The sequence below is a fragment of the Phycodurus eques genome, chromosome 5, assembly GCF_024500275.1.
Source record: "Phycodurus eques isolate BA_2022a chromosome 5, UOR_Pequ_1.1, whole genome shotgun sequence".
NCBI classification, from domain to species: domain Eukaryota; kingdom Metazoa; phylum Chordata; class Actinopteri; order Syngnathiformes; family Syngnathidae; genus Phycodurus; species Phycodurus eques.
Genome location: NC_084529.1, coordinates 31,625,307 through 31,645,615, shown reverse-complemented (window position 1 = coordinate 31,645,615; position 20,309 = coordinate 31,625,307). Strand labels below are relative to the sequence as shown.

At 40.9% G+C, this 20,309-nt stretch overlaps 1 protein-coding gene across 1 annotated transcript in view; it reads right to left on the bottom strand.

Moving 5' to 3' along the window:
- Positions 1-20,309, bottom strand: part of cdh13 (cadherin 13, H-cadherin (heart)) — a 279,998-nt gene that overhangs the window by 151,314 nt on the left and 108,375 nt on the right. Inside the window, exons 3-4 of the mRNA XM_061677140.1 lie at positions 16,553-16,758; positions 3,481-3,579 (exon numbers count right to left, since the gene is read on the bottom strand). Coding sequence (XP_061533124.1) covers positions 3,481-3,579; positions 16,553-16,758 — 305 coding nt within the window. The remainder of the gene's footprint in view (positions 1-3,480; positions 3,580-16,552; positions 16,759-20,309) is intronic.

Below are 20,309 nucleotides of genomic sequence, written 5' to 3'. Positions count from 1 at the left end.
AAACTTTGACTGCATTTTCTGTAAAATAGGGCCTCTAAAGTAATGCAAAATTACATAATAAATAAAATAATGATCAATAAAATAAATAATAAAAATATATCACATGAGACCGATCAGCTCAGTGAGAATCATACTGGAGGTGTGTTTTGCTTTTTTGGGGTGCGTTTTGTGTATTTATGCTAAAAGAAGTACTAACCTCTGCAAGGGAGATTCAGAATTGTGGTTCCATGCCTTGAAAATGTGGTAAGCGAAAGCTAACTGGTATTTCTTGAAGGTTTACACGAGAAATAACTGGGTAATCAGTGCAATGTCAAGACACCGTTGCGACACACGAGATCAATAACTGCATCAATAACTGTGGCGCTTAAGTAGATAACTGGGTTTCCATTGTCTCAGAGGAGCAGATGTGCTGATGTGGAGTTTCCCGACCCAACTGGCAAACCAGTAATGGACTAGGCATTCTATAGCGAAGGCGGCCATGGTTTGAAATCATGTATTTTGCTCAGCTTGCCATAAAATCTCTTTGTCAGGCTACATTAGTGTGAAAATGTCATAGTAGATTCACACAGTTATTGAAATGTGTATGAATGTTACGTTTATGATGAGGCTTTGCATAATAGATTTTTGCCTATTATTATTATTATCATCATTATTATACTATCTTGGGGGGGGGGGGCTAGCTACTCTATAAGCAGGTAGAGAAGTTCAAAATGATGGTCGAAATGGGCAACATGTCCTCTATATTAGTGTAGATGTTTTATTAAAAGGTATTGAAGTTATTAAGCTGTTAATTTATATTTCCAATAGTCACGACGGGGGGATAAAAAAATAATAATAATCCTCCGTTGATCAGGATCTGGTGAGCGAATGTGTTCGACCGTCCAGCTTCCACTGTAATTACTTTTGTTGCATTTAATTGGAGACAGTGAAAATGGCCGAGGGGGACGATGGTGCCTTCAGAAAAAAGGTGTGGTGGCACCATGATACTCGATACACCCAATCATGAGCAAAAAAATGATTTGGGGCAAACCTTAATCGTATAGGGGGGATTCCATTGCACAATTCAGTTTGTGTTGGTGTCCCCAGAGAGGGCAGGGAAGAGACCTCGCCATCAAAACAATTTCGAAACTGGCAGGATGTGTGACATAAACAGCACAGTTCCAAACCTTCCCCCGGAACCTGCTGTCAGAACACCATGCTCTGGCCCTTTAGGTCCCCCCCCCCATACAGACATAACAGTCCCAGTTGTACACGCACACACACACGCGCGTGCACAAAATCAGACATGTCCAATGACAGTTGCCCATATCTCCTTCTCCTTACTTCTATCATAAGATAAGATGGAGAAAGCATGAAAAATGAATGGCTGCCTCGCAGCAAGGAAAGGTTGCATAAGACGACGGAAACTATTGCTGCGGAAAATCAGTTTCACCGTGTCACAGACATATGACTTCTACTTGACGTAACAGTATATCCTGTCAAGTAAAACAGGGATGGAGGCACTATATGTGAGAATGAGGGATAAATTGAAAGAAGAAAAAAGGTAATGGGGAAGGGAGAGAAATAGATGGGAGCTCACGGTTGAATCATTAGCTGGATCTTAAATACATAGATAAAGGATAGACCAAACTTAACTGCTGACTTTCATTGTCCTTTTGCACAACTTCGAGTGAATGCCGAAGTTTAACAAAAAGTCACATGTTTCAGCTTGTTAAATCAGTGCTCTTCAGATGGGGAGGCCGTATCGAAACCGGCACAACAACGATCGAGGTGCAAGGCCCTGCGCTATTGCTCTCTCCGGAGTATCATTATCATAAATATAGCTGAGCATGTGACAGCTTTCACGAGAGTCACCGAGAGCAGAGGGAGATTTCTCTGTGTCCCATCTTATCTGAAACAAACAAGATGGAGACACTAATACATTATAGATTTTATCATCAGTCTGCTCAGGGTCTAAAATGCTAAACGGAGACTTTGCTTTTCACCTTCTGTAAGGAAATTATTTCATTTGTTTTCGGAAGACTTTTACAGAGAATATAGTAACATACAATGTGCGACTAATGCAGTGATGTGTAATATTTCCTTCTTGAAACAAGCTCGATTGTCAATGGCCTGCAGGGAAATTAGGGGAGAAGGACATGATGCAAATCTTCCATCCATTTTTCGAAACATGTTTCCTCTTGTCTGAAACGTCAAGAACAGGAGAATATTTCCACTTTCAAAATGAGTAATATAGAACGTAAGACAGATAAAATTCAATTAAAATGCAAATACTTGTAAATGGGTAATCTGGGGGAAAAAACAATTTCTAAATTCCCACAAAGTTTGTTTGCCTGAGCAAATTGTAGAAGTTCTGAATGACCAAATTGATAAACATTGACCTTTTTTTAGTCTTAAAACCTCAAAACAAAATATTACAGTTCTGCACTGTTGTTGTTGTCTGTGTATGAAAAGGTTTTACAATAGGTGCATACTGGTCCATTCGGTATTATTTACAAACTGTCTTTAGGTCGACATGTGTTTGTTGTTTTAGACTAAACTGCGTAGTTAGCCATTATTGAAGCCTGACATCTTTGAATTTGCGATCTTGTAGGATTTAGTTTGCAGCTTCATCATCATTATAGCTTTTAAAATCCATCCATCCATTTTCTGTACTGCTTCTCCTCACTAGGGTCGCAGGCGTGCTGGAGCCTATCCGAGCTATCTTTGGGCAAGAGGCGGTGTACACCCTGAACTGGTCGCCAGTCATTCGCAGGGCACATTTAAACAAACAACCATTCGCACTCACATTCACACCTACGGGCAATTTAGAGTCTTCAATCAACCTACCACGTGTTTTTTTCGGATGTGGGAGGAAACCGGAGTACCTGGGAAAAAAAACATGCAAACTCCACACAGGCGGGGCCGGGATTTGAACCCCGGTCCTCAGAACTGTGCGGCAGACGCGCTAACCAGTCATTCCCCGTTCCACCGCTTTTAATACCAGTGTCCTTAATTAATAAAGCTATGCTGTTTTACATAACATTGCTGTGAATGGTGAAATTTGGAACAAAAGTCTGGGTGTGGCAGGTACTGTAAAACTGCAGGGACTTGTTTGCAGTTGAGACTCTTTATGACCCGAAAATATGCACACTTTGGATAAATGCAGGCCTGCTGCCTGAGCAATGTCAGGCTGCTCTTGAACAAGACACTGAACCTGAAATCTGCTTAGGTAAAACTGTTGAACATCATCCCGAGTTCAACATCTGTGTTTGGCTTGCAGAATCCATTTTGTGCATATGTGTAAATTGGATCTGTGTGTTTATGTGAAATGCATATATATAAAACTGACAGCTTCAAGAATTCCCCCCCCCCCCCGCCCCCCCTCCTACCCCTAAGGGGAAAAACAGGGTTAGTTCAACATGAATATGAAAAAACAGTTGGGTGACTGAGGCATATTGATATTTAATAAGAGTTGGGGTAGTGTCATGTTTTTCTTACCCTGCCAATAATCCTTGGGAATGGGGCTCTCTGGTTCTCAGTGACAATCATTGGAGGAACCAGCAGGGCTCTTTTCAATCTATGTGGCAGACCCAGCATCTAAAACAGAGAAACCACAGTATTTTAACTATTGGTGCATCTTAATAAACAATTGCCTCAAACCCCGAATAAGGAATACCCACTCCTACCAAGCAGTCAATAACAAATTTTAAAATGGTTAGAAACAGTTAGAGGCGTTTCTTTTTGTCATATGTTGTGAGGAAAAGGTGAGGGAGGTATTTAAAAGAATAATGAGGCAGTAATGTACAACAGATGAAGACCATATTGCATTGGGTTTGTTGCCATTATTCGACTTATATTGATCAAGTCAACACAACTATAACCACATAGTTACGATTATTATTACCATAATGAGGAACATGACCAAAAGACAGGAACACAAACCACAGATAATGTGATTTGGCAACATTTTCCGTTTGATTTTAGACACCAAAAAACAATGGAACACGCATTGGCATACACAACAAGCTACTGACTACTGTAGTGAACCGGTAACAATTACGGCAGATGGTTTTGACAAAGTGAAACCGTGTTCAGGGAGAAGGAGCGGATCACAGATTGTAGCTCTCCAAGACACAATTGCATCCACTAATTTCATCTTCCACCCTTCTGCTGTTGTTTGTTTGTGAACAATGACATGCTCCCCCAACACACTGCTTGGATGCGAATGGAAAAAAAACACACACACACTCTGTCATTGACATACGAACAGGAAGCAGAATCCTGTCTGCTAACATAAGGATGATGACCTACAATAGAAGGGACCCTGGAAACTGTCCACACACCTGGATACAAGCCCGGAGAAACACAAACGCATGCATACGCACATGTTCCAAAAACGAATGCCTACCATAATTTGTCTTACTGTTATTTCTCGTGTATAATGCGCATTTGTTTTCCACATAAAATTGTCAAAAATCAATAGTGCGCATTTTACATAGGTATAGGGGGAAATGGAAAAAAACCTTCCCATTTTATAAATTTATGCCGCCATCTAGAGGTTATGAAAAAGATGTAAACTTTCATTCCAAAATGTCACTGCCACTTAGAGGTTATGAGAAAGGTGTACACTTTCATTCTAATATGCCACCGCCACCTAGTGGTTATAACAAAGGTATAGCCTACACTTTCATTCCAATATGACAGGGGGACGTATGACTGCATATATGTACAGTTGTGCTCATAAGTTTACAAACCCTGGCAGAATTTGTGAAATATAGTTTTTGTTTTGTTTTTTATTTATTTATTTTTAAATACGACTGATGACTGAACAAAAACCATCATTAATTTCTTTATGTTTATGTTTTGTTTAATGATAATGATTTTCTGAAATGCTTGACCGTTTAATTTGAATCCCATTAAAATAAAATTAATTGTGTTTCACCTGGCCCTTCATGTTTTCGTTAAACAACTGTACACATCTTAAAAATTCTGTCTGGGTAATCAAACATAGGAGCACAACTGGGTGTTATCTCATTTACTAAAGAAAAGTAGGGCTGAGAATTTCAAAATAAGAGAAAGCAAATAAAAAGAATTAGGTGTTCAAATAAAGTGCTTAACTTCAGAATAATTCTTTGAAAAAAGAACAAAATACAGATAATACTTAATGTTTTGATGATAGGGGTAGAAGCAAAATCATGTATTATAAAAATGCATTGTACATAGGTAGAAGGGTTTTCCAGAATTTTGAGGTCAACTTTGGGGGTGCGTATTATACATGGGTGTGTAATTATTTCTCAAATACAGCGTGTAGCGGACATGCCACGCAAAAGAAGTCACCCCAGCCTTGCACTACCGTCACTCCCTGCCAAGGTAGATGTTAACTCCAGAGTCACAAGCAGACTCCAGAGTCACAAGCAGACAAAGACATTTACTTTGCCATGCCGACTCTGAGTGAATCACGGCTGCCTGGCCCTTCAATGCAGAGACCCAAGGATGCCGAGTTCGCCCCTGGACGCTAAGTTAATTAACTCCCCGCCAGTCGAAGGATTGCACCAACAAAGGCGCCTCCACTCTGTTGAATACCACCACTTGGGAGTTGGAACAGGCAACAGCGACACCCACGGGCGATGGAACGACACTACAGACATGGGTTCATAAGACAGTCTGTGACTCGACTGGGAGTTAATATTTTAAGAACTTTACATGAATGCCAGTAGTGACTGTATTGCTGCAAACTTGAATGTCTAACGTCAAATATGTTTTTAACTGAACCAGATGTAATGTTCTCCACACCACACAACATTTGAAACAGTCATTACAGGTATGAAAGAGGATGAGTGTGGAACAATGCAGGGTGGGGAGATGGTCTCGTTATCTTAAATCCAATAATTAATATTTTATTCCACTGGTTTTAAACCACAAAATAATCCTAAAATAATGGCAAAAGGCAGTCCAGCCCCTTGGTGTTCGCAAAGGTGGTAGAAAAGGAGGAGGGGGGGTAAACCCCCCCTTTTTGACCCGCTCCGGCCATTACAGCGGCTAGGCAGGACGCCCACCTCACCCGAGGTGGCAAGGACACATCGGATGAGCCCCGGCTGCAGCTTACTGCAAGCGCTCCGAGCCACCCTGCTTGGGGGCCCGAACTCAGTCCGAGGGGACGGAGGCGGACGCAACGCGCCCGCTTCGAACGTCTGGCAAACAGAGACACCCGAGAGACGTCCTGCCTGGGAACTCGTTGGCCTCCTGCTTCTACTCCCTTTTTTCCTTCCTCCCTTCGGTCGAATCCACCTGTTCCCGGTGCGGACCGGGCCGGCCGAACACTCGGGAGTCTGACTCGCCTGCCTCAAACTGTCATGGGTGTGTGTTATGGTTGTTGTCTTCCCCCTGTATCGTACACACCTGCTCCTAAGAGCATCTTCCCCACCTGTCCCTCCTTTACCCCAATTACTCCATGCATTTAACCTCCTGTCTCATTATTTCTGGTCGCCAGTTCATTCTACCTTGTCGTCACGTTCCAGCATTCCTTGTTTCCACATCACCGACTCATAGTGAGACTAGACCCTGTTCTGATTATTGACCTCGCTTTTTTGCCTCACGTTTTTTGGATACTGTTGCCTTTACGGATCGCCTGCCTGTGTACTGACCCCTGCCCATTTATTAAGTTGAACACACCAAAAGTGGCACAACAATTTGGAGTTCAACAAAGCCGAATAAAATTGTGAAGGTAGCATTGTGAGCTAGTCATTATCCTGTCTGCCTCATTGTCGAGAGGTTCTGTTTTTGAAACTTTTGCATTTTATCTCCGTGCTTGCGTGCATTTTCTCCATTTACTCCAATTTCCACTCACATCCCAAAAATCATGCTTCGTAAGTAAGTAAATCTGTTGGAGAAATATTTAATTATAACTCATTATTACACTGGTTTGTGGTCACACTAGCGCCTTTATTAGTGAATTTGCACTGTCCGGTACAGTCCATAAAGTTGTTTATGAATCAAATTTTCAAATTTCTCATAAAACAAAGGTTGACGAGCAATACAGTATGTTGTAGCTGTAATAACACAGCTGCGTAGACAATACTGCTATAATACACATCATTTTTAATTGACATCTCTATGAAACAACAATACTGAGGAAAGGACATTGCTCTAAATAAGTCTCCTTGATGCTCAATTTATTCCCTCGACTCCTCGATTGGGTTTCTGGAGGGAGAGGCTAATGTGTCAACACAGGATCGAGGACCTTGTAAATGAGGGATTGAGATTTACCGAAATTGTTAAAGTGGATTGTGGAACATAGAGATGGAGTATTCTGGTCATCCACTCCTATTGACTTGTATTAAACAAAAAGAATTGGAAAAAAAAATTTCACCACTGAAGTGAAAGGGACCAAATGTGACTGCTCAGGGATGGGTGGGCTCTCACGCAATCTATCACATTTGGTGAAATAATTGGAAGTGACAAATCTAGTCTGGACATTACTCAGGTCTTTAGTGAACATGGTGGAGATTTTAGCGGAAAATCCTTTCATTAAGCCAACAACTCTCGCTCCTTGAGGTTCACACAAATCAGCACGTTTGTTTTTTTTTTTCTTGTGTTAATTTGTGCAGGACCAAGAAAACAGAATTATTTCTGAACAGAATTAAATTTGTCACATTGCCACACAAAAAGGCCTTTTCACTTCACACATTTTGTGATCAAAGCATTGCATGGATATCGTATCTTGAAATCTGCATAATGAATAGTTTGTCTAATTTACAAACCCGATATTGACCTGCACTCATCAGTCAGACTCAGACTGGCTCATTAGCACAGCTTTTTGATTTAGTACGTGCGGTGCCTAATAGGCTGCACACATTGCCTACTGCTACAGTATCCACATTTGGAGACATACTTGATTGGAATTTGACACACAGTTAAAGAAATGACAGATTCATGGGCAGGCTAAAGGGTTTTAGATGTGCCCTTAAAAGACCATGTCATGAGCAATAAAATGTTGCCTCCTGTGCTCTCTCGTGTTGGCAGATGAAGAAACATCAACTCTAATATTCCACATTTTCCTGAGGGCGACCAGCCAAATTAGATCAGTTTAGATGGTGTAAGATGATATGAGATGAAGTGACGCAGGCAGTTTTCGGGGGTTTCATTTGCAATGCAGATATCCTCTTTTGTCCTTCATTTTTCTAATAGCCTATACTGCAACACTATGTATTGGCCGCACACAAATGTGGTGTGTGCATAAACAGGGATTTGTTTGTCTGTTGCTTGTTGACCCCGCTGTTCTTGGCTGTTAGCGTGTCTCATACACCAAGTTAAAAAAAGAACAGGCAAGAGGCAAAAACTAAGTCTAAAGCAGTGCCAGCACTGAAGCGAAGACGGTAATGGTGAGGCTTCCATCCGTCAAGCACTCACCGTTTTACCTCACACTCCCCTTCCAAAGGTCAGATAAACATAATCAAACAGTAATCATTAGCACAGCCAGACCAGAACCAGCCGAGATACACATAGTGATATCTGAAGTGTCCACTCTCACCAAACCCGTTGAGGTATGACCTTCCAAATGTCAAAGACAAAAATATTAAACTAGACATGAAACTGTTAAACTGCTAGATGATGGGCTTTTAAGCACAGGCTGTAAGAACTCCGACCTCAGTCCGGTGGCCAGGGATAAGTACATCAAAGCCATAAAGCAGAGGTCTTAGCTGTGACATACAGCATTTATAAATGAGATCAGAAGGCCAAGAAGGTTTTAGTGGCCACATGTAAAGACAATGATACCCAAGTCCACCATGCCACCAGGGAACTGAAAAGTCTTTGCTTGAACCAATCTTTTTTATTTTATTTTTTTGTAATTCATCCATCATTTTTTCCCCCACTTATCCTTGCGAGGGTGACAGGGAGCTGGAGTTTGTCCAAGCTAACTTTTGGGTGAGAGGCAGGGAATACCCTGGTTGCTAGCCAATCGTAGGCTTTTCTCTTCTATTTACACTAAATTATTAAATTGTTTTTCGATGTCACTGTACATGAATGAAACTACTACCCAATAATCAACCATGGTCTTTAGTACTTAAATGAAGAGTTTGCCATAAAAAATATATTTTTTTTTTGTCATATTTGTTAAAACTGTCAGTATGACCTGATAGTACAGTAGCACATGAGTGAAATGATGTCTGAAAAAAAATTAGCCCTCTTTGGCCCAAATCAGAGACAGAAGACGTGACTGATGACATGTCAATCATTTGCCGTGCACTCGCAGGCACACTCATGGCGCTCATATCCCCGTGGCCTCACGCTGACCTGTTACCTTGGGCTTCAGGAGATTTGCTGAAACTATGGCGGAATATTTATCACCAGGTAACTACAAAAATACCCATCCCTCGTTTGCCAGCAACTGGGTATAAGATTAGCGAACAGAAGCAGAGCGAAGGACCTCAGGCTGCTGAAAGGATTCAGGAGGACGCGGAACTAGCAACATTTCTGTTAATTATTTTTTATTTTTCTTGGATTGTACATTGATTGTACACTCCAACAGGAGAGAGAAAAGGTGTGTCGATGTCCGGGGCACACAAGGCTTTTGTGATGGCCCCTAAAATAAATTGTTGACGGGGGTGGGTGCGACCTTAATTGTAATGCCCACCCAAAGCCGTTTGGATGCCCCCACAGGTGGACACCCGGGGCCACCTACCCAGCTCTTGTTCCACGGAGACAACATGGAGGACATGCTAGCGACTAGCGAGCAAGAAATAGTCCCAAAAAGGGCATGTAACATCTATCATTTGGTACAGTAATTTGCAAAACGTGTATGAAAGATGTTGCGACCAAGACAGGCATATCAGTGTAAAATCACGTGAAGAAAATGGATGGATGGATGGATGAAGTGTGTGCATGTAATCATGTATGTATCATGCTTAAGAGTGCCACTCCTGTAAAGCGATCATCATAGCGATCATGGTGGTAGTTGAAGCGCTTGTGCTTTTATGTTTACTCCATGAACGGTGCAGGAAGATAAAAAGTAGTTTGCCTAAAGTGCTTCAGGGGCTTGTTTATGTTAGCATGTAGCAGCTAGCTTTGTTACATGAGCGATCATGCAAAGTTTGTCTGAGCTACCAGTTCCGGACAGTTGCGTTTGTTCAATGTGGCATTCTCATCAATCGATCTTGTATTTCTTTGTTTTATGCAAATTATTTACAGATCACCGCATTTTATTCATTTGACATGATGTCATGTTTGTTCTTCTTCATTTTCTTTTTCAGACTGAGCTTGTTTAAGTGCATTGTTGCTACCTAAGGGTTAAGTAATGAACCCATTCAACAGAGCCGAACCCTAAGAAATACAGTACATTACATTAAAATAACAAATATTGATGCCGTAATTCATTAACAATTACAATACTAGAGTGATGATTATATTATGCAATTGAACAGTATGCAGAATTATTTTACCCTATTACATGATATACTGCAATAGCTGTCCCGCAGTAATGTTCCTGACATGATGGACATATGGAAAGTCAGACAAATTGTTATTGAAGTGAATTTCTATAGGTTGGCAACTCTGCACTCATTGCCATGAATGCAATTTTAATCAAAAATAAAGAAAAGTCATCTATATATTTCTGATGTTGATAATTGTTAAATACACCTGCTTTATCATGTAAATAAATTTGGTCTGGTCCGCTTTCATACATGACGAAGCTTTAATACAATAAAGATCGAGTCAACATGGGGGCGGGGTCGTGATATCACATTTAGGCCTTATTGCCCAGCACTAATTAAAACCTTCAGTTTTAACACTGCAACCCACTTTTAAAGAAGACATGTTATGTTTATTTTTTAGAACAATCTAAAACAGTTCCCAGGTGTCTCTGACATTCGTCTGTCACAATGCACGAATGATGTACAATTACAGTGCACTTAATATCCACTAGTAACACTGGGGTGGTCGGCACGGTGAGGGGTTAACACATCTGCCTCACAGTTCTGGGGACCGGGGTTCAAATCCCGGCCCCGCCTGTGTGGAGTTTGCATGCTCTCCCCGTGCCTGGATGGGTTTTCGCCAGGCACTCCGGTTTCCTCCCACATCCCGAAAACATGCGTGGTAGGTTGATTGAGGACTCTAAATTGCCCGTAGGTGTGAATGTGAGTGTGAATGGTTGTTTGTGTCGATGTGCCCTGCAATTGGCTGGCGACCAGTTCAGGGTGTACCCCGCCTCTCGCCCGAAGATAGCTGGGATAGGCTCCAGCACGCCCGCGCCCTGGTGAGGATAAGCGGTAAAGAAAATGGATGGATAGATGGAACACTGGTGGAAATTACTATCATTATAATTATTTAATTTTCTACATTTTTTTTGGGTGGGAGGGGTTTATTTCATGTCAATGAGCCAATACTTCCCACCCCCCAATAACATAACGACTGGGGACGGATAAATTATAAACATAGTAAATTAAGTAAGACAACATATGTGTAGAATTTAATTTCAGCCTGAACTGTTTCTCATTTGAACCAATATTTTCCAAAAGGTGTACTGTACTCTTTGAATAAAAAAACAAAAACAATTCCATGTGACTGTTTGTATGTGTGTATTTTTGTGTGTGCATGTGTGTTTGTGCGGGTGTGCCAATGTGCGTGCATGCATGCGTGCGTGTATAAGTTTACAGTTGCATATGGGCAGACAGCCATGAGAAAGGAAATTGTCATTGTCATCTGAGTCCAGAGTTACTGTGGCAGCAAAGTCACGTCCTTGTCTGTTCTGCCATTTTTATTTTCATCGCTATATTGAGAAGTGTCATTACTCATTTCTGACAATGTGTTGGAGTCCTGGTGAGAAATGGATAACATCAAGGCCAACCCCCAGCCAGTGGTGACAAGGTTGTACATATAATTGTGGAGGAAAATTTTTGATCTGCCATCAAGTAAAGGAGAAACTGTCTCACTCAAACATTTCATTAGCTTAGTTAATTAGCACTGAGTCAATGTGATTTATTTTTTCTTATGTAATCACAGGTAGCTATAATGTTGATTATACCAACCGTCCACTATAACGCTGGCGTCAGGTCACAACCTCCTTTGTCCAAATTTGGTCAATTTCATATTTTTTGGGGAAAGTTGTTTTTCCATTTCCCCCCCTATACCTATGTATAATGGGCACTATTGACTTGACAATTTTTCTGGGGAAAAAAAATAGCATTATACATGAGAAATTACGGTAATGGTCCATTCAAATTGAATGGAACTGTTGGTCTTTGACGTATGTGCTCTACTGTGTGTAAAAACAGTTTTAATTTTGAATTACATTAGTTATTGGACCATGTCTTATAAGTAGAAAGGTACAGTATGTCAATGCACTGAAATAAAAACTAAAATGAAAATGAAAGTTCAGTACAAGTGCACGTTTGCTTACTTTAGTTTTGCTCCGTCAATACATTTGATACAATTCTCATCAAAGGAATGACCCATGGCTGACTGTATAATCTTTTCACAGTGAAATTTTGTGTCGTTTGCACTTTTACGTGAGGTTCAGCATTTTGCTTTCCATACTAACAATAAATCCAACCATAAACACTGACAAATAATGTGTATGCTGCAGAGCCTATTAAATGTCAAGCCTTCTAACCAAATGGTGTGAATAAATAGGATTGAATCTAGTAAGAAAAGGACAGCCAATAGGAAAATCAGTAAAAAGAATTACTGAGTAGAATGGTGACAGAAAAAGATTATAATGTGTGTTGCTGTGCGGTGTATGCGAGATGGCCTTAGTCGACATTCAAAGCTGGGTAAAAGAACAATCTATTTGCCTTTGCAGGAATTAAATATTACTGTGGATGGAATGTTGAATTCATTGCATTTGCAAAATAAAAGAAGGAAACATAACAAAAGCTGAATAAATAGGTTTATGGACATGGAATATTTCCCCACTTATCAGTTGTTATATTTGAATGATGCTTGCCTGTGCCCCCACAAGGCAAGAATATTTTCTGCACAACTGCTCTTCTGTGCACTGTGACAAAAAAATATCGCAGAATAACACACGCAGTCCATTTCGGGATTATGGATTTGTGAAATTGAAATGGACCCTTCCACAATTAGGCATATGATCTCTTTCAATTCAGACTTTTGTGCACAGCAAAAGCTTTTTACAGCCTCCTTTTCGCCTCTGGCCATGTCTGAAAACAAACTAATAGCTCATGGAATTGAATATTATCTCCACCTTTCCTCAGTAAAACCGTCACCGTACTAGTAAAATTGTCACTGGATGTTTCCATTCAGCATTTAAGAGGGAATAAAGAAAAACACGGATTAGAACTTTTCTTTGCACTTGATATTTATTTCAGTCACCTCAATTTTGACAAATATTTCACGATCAAAAAGGAATGTCTGTCAAATAACACCCACTCACCTCAATTATGACAAACGAGTTGACTAAGTGCTCAAGCAGAGATTTAAAGCTCAGTTTCTTGCTGAGAGGTTTTCAGCAGACCCATTTCGAAGGTAAGACAAACCACCGACTTATTGTCAACTGTTTAAATACAAATCTGTTAGTTATCAAGGCGTAAAAAGAAAAAGTCCAATGGTCAACTTGAGACGGTGCAGAGGCGTGAGGCGGGGAGCGGACAGGAAACACGAAACGTGAATAAAGAAAGGAACAATAGATGGAAGATTATACGAGACCCTAAGCTCGTGGAGTTTGAGCACATTAATTGATGGTGAAATAATGTGAGCTTTAAAATAACCTCCCTCGTGAGGACACTGCTATTAGTTGAGGGAGGTTTTTGCTCTCTGGCCGGGGCCTGCTAACAATTGTTTTCGTCTCTCTCTGCTCTGGCTCATTCACAAACAAAATTCAACACGAATCAAAACAATTAATTAGAAGCTAGACAAAGACGTGAATCCACGTATTTATTTTGGTTGCAATATCTAAAAGATATAAACTAGTTATGATAGAACAACCATTGTCATTTGTATAAGATGCAATGTGATTTTAGCTAAGTCCAATGTAAAATCATCAGTATAAGATGCAAAGTGTAATGTATAACTGAAGAGCTGTATATTAAAACTGTTGGTGATATATTAAAACAGTAATAAATTGTATATATATGTACTACTTTTCAAACAGGGTACACTCTGGAGTTGTGTGAGGTTGCATGTCATCATACTGGGGGATTCTAATATTCAACCCCTCTAATGTAGCTAAGAACTAGTGGCAGGACTTAAGGAATATAATTAATTAGGCTTTGTTGTAAATCAATTCATCTAAATTTTTGACTCCATAAAGTAAATGCTGTTGAATTTAAAGTGATTTTTGTTTTTTTGACAGATAGATTGGCTACTACATAAACAGACTTTGTAGACAAGTGCAAAAGCGCGTTGTTAAAAATCTTCTTCAGTAGAAACCACTCTTATTTGTGATCTCATTTGTGCAGATGTGAAGTGTCCAGACAGAGAATCTTCTGATGTTATTTAATTGGGACTTGTAGACCAGTCATATGATTTGGAATTTGACCCAGATTTTCTGGAAAAGTCATCTCTAAGTTAAGGCCTTTTCACACTGTACTTAGCAACGTGCAGCGCACCATTGATGAACCCATTCACTGTGTACGTATGAGTTGCGAGGGTATCGGGACGGAACGCTGTGCTGCGTCGCGGCATGATGTACCATGTGGGAATTTGTCATGACGTGCCCTTGAATTAAAAACATTTGAATTCAAGAGCAGCGACATCAGCAGGTACGGTACATCCAATAGGAGGAGGGCTGGCGGAGTGATTTCAGGGGGTTCCCAGCAATCGACCAACCGGCGGGAAAAGCCTCCCCGTTATTCCCAGGTGGGCTGCTCCACAAGCACTTCCAAATCTGGCCAAGCTTGCACTGGGGCACTGATGTCCTTGTGCGCTGTCCTGCGATGGACACTAAGAAAACTAAGTGCAGTGTGAAAAGGCCTTTAAAAAACAGAAAACTTGACAGAAATGTATTTTTACTCAAGTTAGTCAGTAGCGTTAACTGTAATTAGCTCTTTCCCATTAAATGCATTTGTCAATATCAACGCAGTTTTGGTCGCGTTAGAATATGTGCACCACACGCGTAAATGTCAAGACAGTTACTCAAATAACATTCGAAAGGAAACATGCAGGAGCAGATGGCAAACACCATACGGCAAGAATTTGATGCAACTCTGTCACTGTAACCCAGCAGAGGCTGCGGTGAGAAGTGAAACGCAAAGAGACTGGCATGAAATAAAGGCAAAGCTGGAGAAATGAGGCCAGTGCGGCACAGAGAGCTCCACCGAAGGAAGATGAGCTCTGAGTGCTGAAGGAAACACAGAATTTGTCTTCAGTCCCTGGGAACATTTTCCCATCAAGTCACTGTAGTCTAATTGACCGAAACAAAAGTTTGGGCAATGGAGGATATGGAACACTGGCACCTAAATTTGTATTTGATGGCGACCGAATTCACTTTCTCGACACAAACAGAAATTGAAGCGCAACACTACTGAGAGGTAATTTGGAACGAATAACATTTACGGGAAACAAATATTCCGCATTGCAAATAAATTGAAAAATATATTGTTGGTGAACTTATGTACAGTACATCTACGTATTTCTCAAACAAGTAAATGTAAAGATATTTTTTACATGATTCAACAAAGACATTACACTTGACTTATATATTTATAATGTATCATCCTCTGCATTCATCTCTCAGCTGTGTACTGTATGTATGACTCATACATAGCAAGCGTTTAGAACACTACAAATGGAAATTATTTAGACAAGTGCACAATATACATACAGGGAATTGTTGTAAAAGGAACGATGCAGTTGGTCTATTTGAAGCTTTAAACATTTCCACTCATCTGTGAATACTTTCTACATGATTTTAATAGTGTGTTCGTACATCTTGTTAGGGTGACAATATGTTCAAAGGTTAAGATTACAACACTTTTCACCTTCAATAAAGGTCAAGATAGCAAACCGTACCGCTTATCCTCACATACCGTCTCAACAAACAATCATTCGCACTCACAATCACACTTATGGGCAATTTAGAGTCTTCAATTAACCTACCATGCATGTTTTTGGGATGTGTGTGTGTGTGTGTGTGTGTGTGTGTTGGGGGTGGGGGGTGGGGTGGGGGGGGGGGGGGGGGTTTACACAGTCTGGGTGCCGAGCAGCTGAAGACTCAGGCACCAATGGTGCTGAGGCAAGAGGTGGGGGTGGTGAGGAGACCAGCAGAGGTTGAGCAGAGGGAATGTACGTCTAAAAGAGGTCACAGAGGTAGGTGGGGGCTGAGTTGTGAAGAGCCTTTGTAGATGAGGAGGTGCTTTTTGTAAAGGATGCGGTACTGTACAGGGCGAAAATTCAATTGTATTAAGTGAATATATCATCAATATCTGCTTCGATGAACTTTGCAGTGGAAGCAGTTTCTTGCTGATGACAAATCCTTCCATTAAACATTAAACATCTCTACTGCCTATATTACATGATGCATGTCCTTAAATCAGCATATGCAAGCTCGCAAGCTATATATTTTACTGTATTTCAACACACAAAGTTTTGCTTACAGCGTTTGTTGACTCACCTTGAGAGCTTGCGGTGACGGTAGTCCAGTTATGTCCACCTGTGCCATGTCATCTGCATGAGCACTAATCCCGTGGATGAATATGACCGGCCCGCTGTATGTCACATCGCGCAGAGGCACCAAAGTCAGGTCACCGTCGACTCGGAAGCTGGTAACGGACACCTCAAAGGCCACATCTTCATTACCAGCACAATCATCAAATTCAACTGCAAATAAAAAAAAAAAAAAAAAATGGGGAGAATGTCAGACGATCAAGTAAAACGCAAAATCTCGTTGCGACTGATTTCCCTGTGAAGAAAGCAACGTGAGGGTTTGCCAAATGACCCACACAATATTGCACAGATAAACAGATGCCCTGAAGATAAAAATATACAGCAAAGAATATCAAGAAGCGCTTGGTTGCAATAAAAGTGCCAAAAGAGATCAAATTCACATGCCACCCCCCGCCCCCCACACTAATATTTATGACCTGCTGCTTTGTTTACATTTTGAACCAGCTGTTTACACAAAAATCCTGAATCCTCAACTGTGAGCATACAGTGAGGCCCCCCTGGTTATGTCCAAAGATATTAGTTGCACTTCACGACTAAACACAGATCAATAGCCGTTGAAAAGACTGTTTACATTCATTCAGAATAGGAGCGATCGAGATCTTTCTTCACGGGCAATAATCTCTATTTAAATAGAGAGACCTTTGAAGCTCAGAGAAGTACAGGAAGACTTTTATCGGAAAATAACTGATTTTCTTTTTATCTGAGGAAGCAGTACAGGTACTTCATCAAGTAAAGGTAAGACGATAAATGTTTCTAATTTGACCTGTGATGGGATCAGGCTATGAAACAAATGGTCTAAAATTCTAATTAAGAACTATATTTTTATTCTTTTGTTGTTGTTATTCCTTGTTAAACGGTAAAATATTTGAGGCCTGTAAAAAAAAACACTTTGAAAACTGAACAGAATATTTTGGTATAAGTCTAAATTATAATGTTTTTTTTCCCCACAACACCTCGTTATTTAATAGGCAGCATTCTAAATAAGTAAGAAACTAGTACGGTCTTTCTCAACCACCATTCCTTATGGTCAAAGACCGTAAACGGGTAGAAAAAATAATGATATAGAATGTTTTTCATTTTTTTTATGTCTGGCTGCTAATTTAATGGCAAACACACTCAGAAAAGTGTAAATCCGACTCGATAATTTGAGTGGCTCATCAGCCATCAACATCACGACACGACACTGATGGAAACGTAGTTGTTGGTGTGGTATTAGTGTCAGAAAACTTTGTCTATTGTTTGGACATGGATGGAGATCAGATCACGGTTTATGACCAGTTCATGCAGAAATCCAGGTCATCACACTTTTTTCCTTGCAACTGTATAGCGATTGAAAAAGAAAAAGAAATCTGATATAGGCATTCATTGGGAACGGCTCACCTAACAATCTGTCAATCCAGCCATGACAGATGCGTATGCCACGTATGATGAGTTTTTTTTTTAACTTTTGAACCACATTGCTCAAGGAAGGTTTTATCAGAATACCAGAAATTTGCACCAATATTTAGGCTGATCGGCTGGAGGTTCCACTGTATTGGAAAGATTTGCTTCGAATGGCCAACTTCTCAGATGGGACCAAGTCTCGCCTGACTGATGCTGCTGGGAATACTAACATTCTCCAGTCACAGCCATCCCCTTTTTTTGTCTTTTTTCTTTTTTAATCACTCCTACACCCTAACCTCACTGTTACAACATGATTTCCTTGTCCTCCCCCACTGTGGATTCCGGAGGGAGGTATCCCACAGGAAGTGAGCAAATGTTGATGCGTAGACGTGTTGTTGATTAGGGAGGCAGGTGCAACAAGGATTCACATTGTGCTGTGAAACTCTGCGTGGGTCTCATAGTGCACAACAAAGGGACAACAAGGCTCCAAGTGTCTGCCTCAGAACATATGCTGCTTTATATAACTTGTTTTTAGTACGATTTTCATTCCTGCTTGGCTTGAATCTTTTCTGATAGCATACTTACCCCATCTGGTTCTGATTATAGATGCACAAGTTTATTAAAATCCAAGCCAAAACACATTACTAATATACGTTCAAAAAGCCATGGCCCAATGGTTAAGATCATCGCCTACCACCGTGGGGGACCCAGGTTCAAGACCCCGACTGGATCAAAAACTGTTTATAAAGGTGTAAGATCGGCCTATTCTGGTAAAAAAATTGATGGGGTTTCTTTGCATTGAGGTTATTGTTGCAGATTTCAGACCACCTCTCTTTGAAGAGGAAACAACGGTGAGCAACAGTGAGAAGTACGCTTTTCTGCTTCATACACATCAAAATGTCAAATATCTGCCTTTTAATTTGAGGCCATTTAATGCTCACCGCTGGCCATACGAATGTAGCTACACAAACAAAAACAATTACATTATAAAAAAAATATAATATAAAAAAAATATGTCTATCACCAAGGTTTTAATGTTGAAAGGTGTCTTAGGAGTCCTAATCTATCAACAAAGGTAATCGCATTTTCCCTAGTGTCTGGGTTAAGATAATCTCAGGGGTAATACAGAAGAACCTCCAAAGTTAAACAACTCAAAAGTCATATTTTGTGTGTATGTCTGTGTTTGTGTGTTTTGTGATGCCACCGCAATCGGTATTATCAGTGATGGCGAAGAGAAAATGCTCCATCCATCCACTTTCTTTACCGCTTATCCTCACGAGGGTCACAGGTGAGCTGTTGCCGAACCCAGCTCACTCTGGGCGTACGGTAGGCGACGTACACCCTCAACTGGTTGCCACTCAATCGGGGACATATAGACAAAACAGTCATTCATACTCATATTCACGCCTACGACCAATTTAGAGTCTTGAATGAACCTTCCATGCATGTTTTAGAATGTGGGACGAAGTCAGAGTATCCGCAGAAAACCCAGGGACGCATGGAGAGAACATAACAACTCCACACAGGAAGGCCAGAGCCCGAATTCAAATCCGCGACCTCATGACTGGGAAGCAGATGTGCTAACCACTCAATCGCCGTGCCACTACTCGGAACCGTAGAACAAGAAATGGAAGTTACTGCGGCGAACGAAGTGAAAGCAACATCATTAGTTAAATCCTGTTAAATACTTTCTCAAGAACAATTACCGTACATGGATAGAATATTGAAAAAGCAGACCTATGTGGTCTTCATTAATACTAAATTGCATACCATTACCACAAAGCAGAAGTTGTTCGAATTAAAAAAAAAAAAAAACGATATCAAAAGCCATACAATATTTAGTTTTCAATGCTGAGAGTAGCGGCACGGTGGTCGACTGGTTAGGGCGTCAGCCTCACACTCCTGAGGACCCGGGTTCAATCCCCGGCCCCGCCTGTGTGGAGTTTGCATGTTCTCGCCGTGCCTGCGTGGGTTTTCTCCGGGCACTCCGTATTTCCTCCCACATCCCAAAAACACGCATTCATTGGGGACTCTAAATTGGTGTGACTGTGAGTGCGAATGGTCATTTGTTTGTATGTGCCCTGCGATTGGCTGGCAACCAGCTCGGGGTGTCCCCCGCCTCCTGCCCGATGACAGCTGGGATTGGCTCCAGCACGCCCACGACCCGCGTGTGGAGAAGCGGCTCAGAAAATGGAGGGATGGATGGATGTTGAGGGTGCTGCTACTGATTATAACTCTCACTGTAAAAGTTTTATATTGTTGGGATTTCAAACCCCCTTTTTGCGTTAGTCTTCCTACTACTATGTTGTGTGGAGACTATG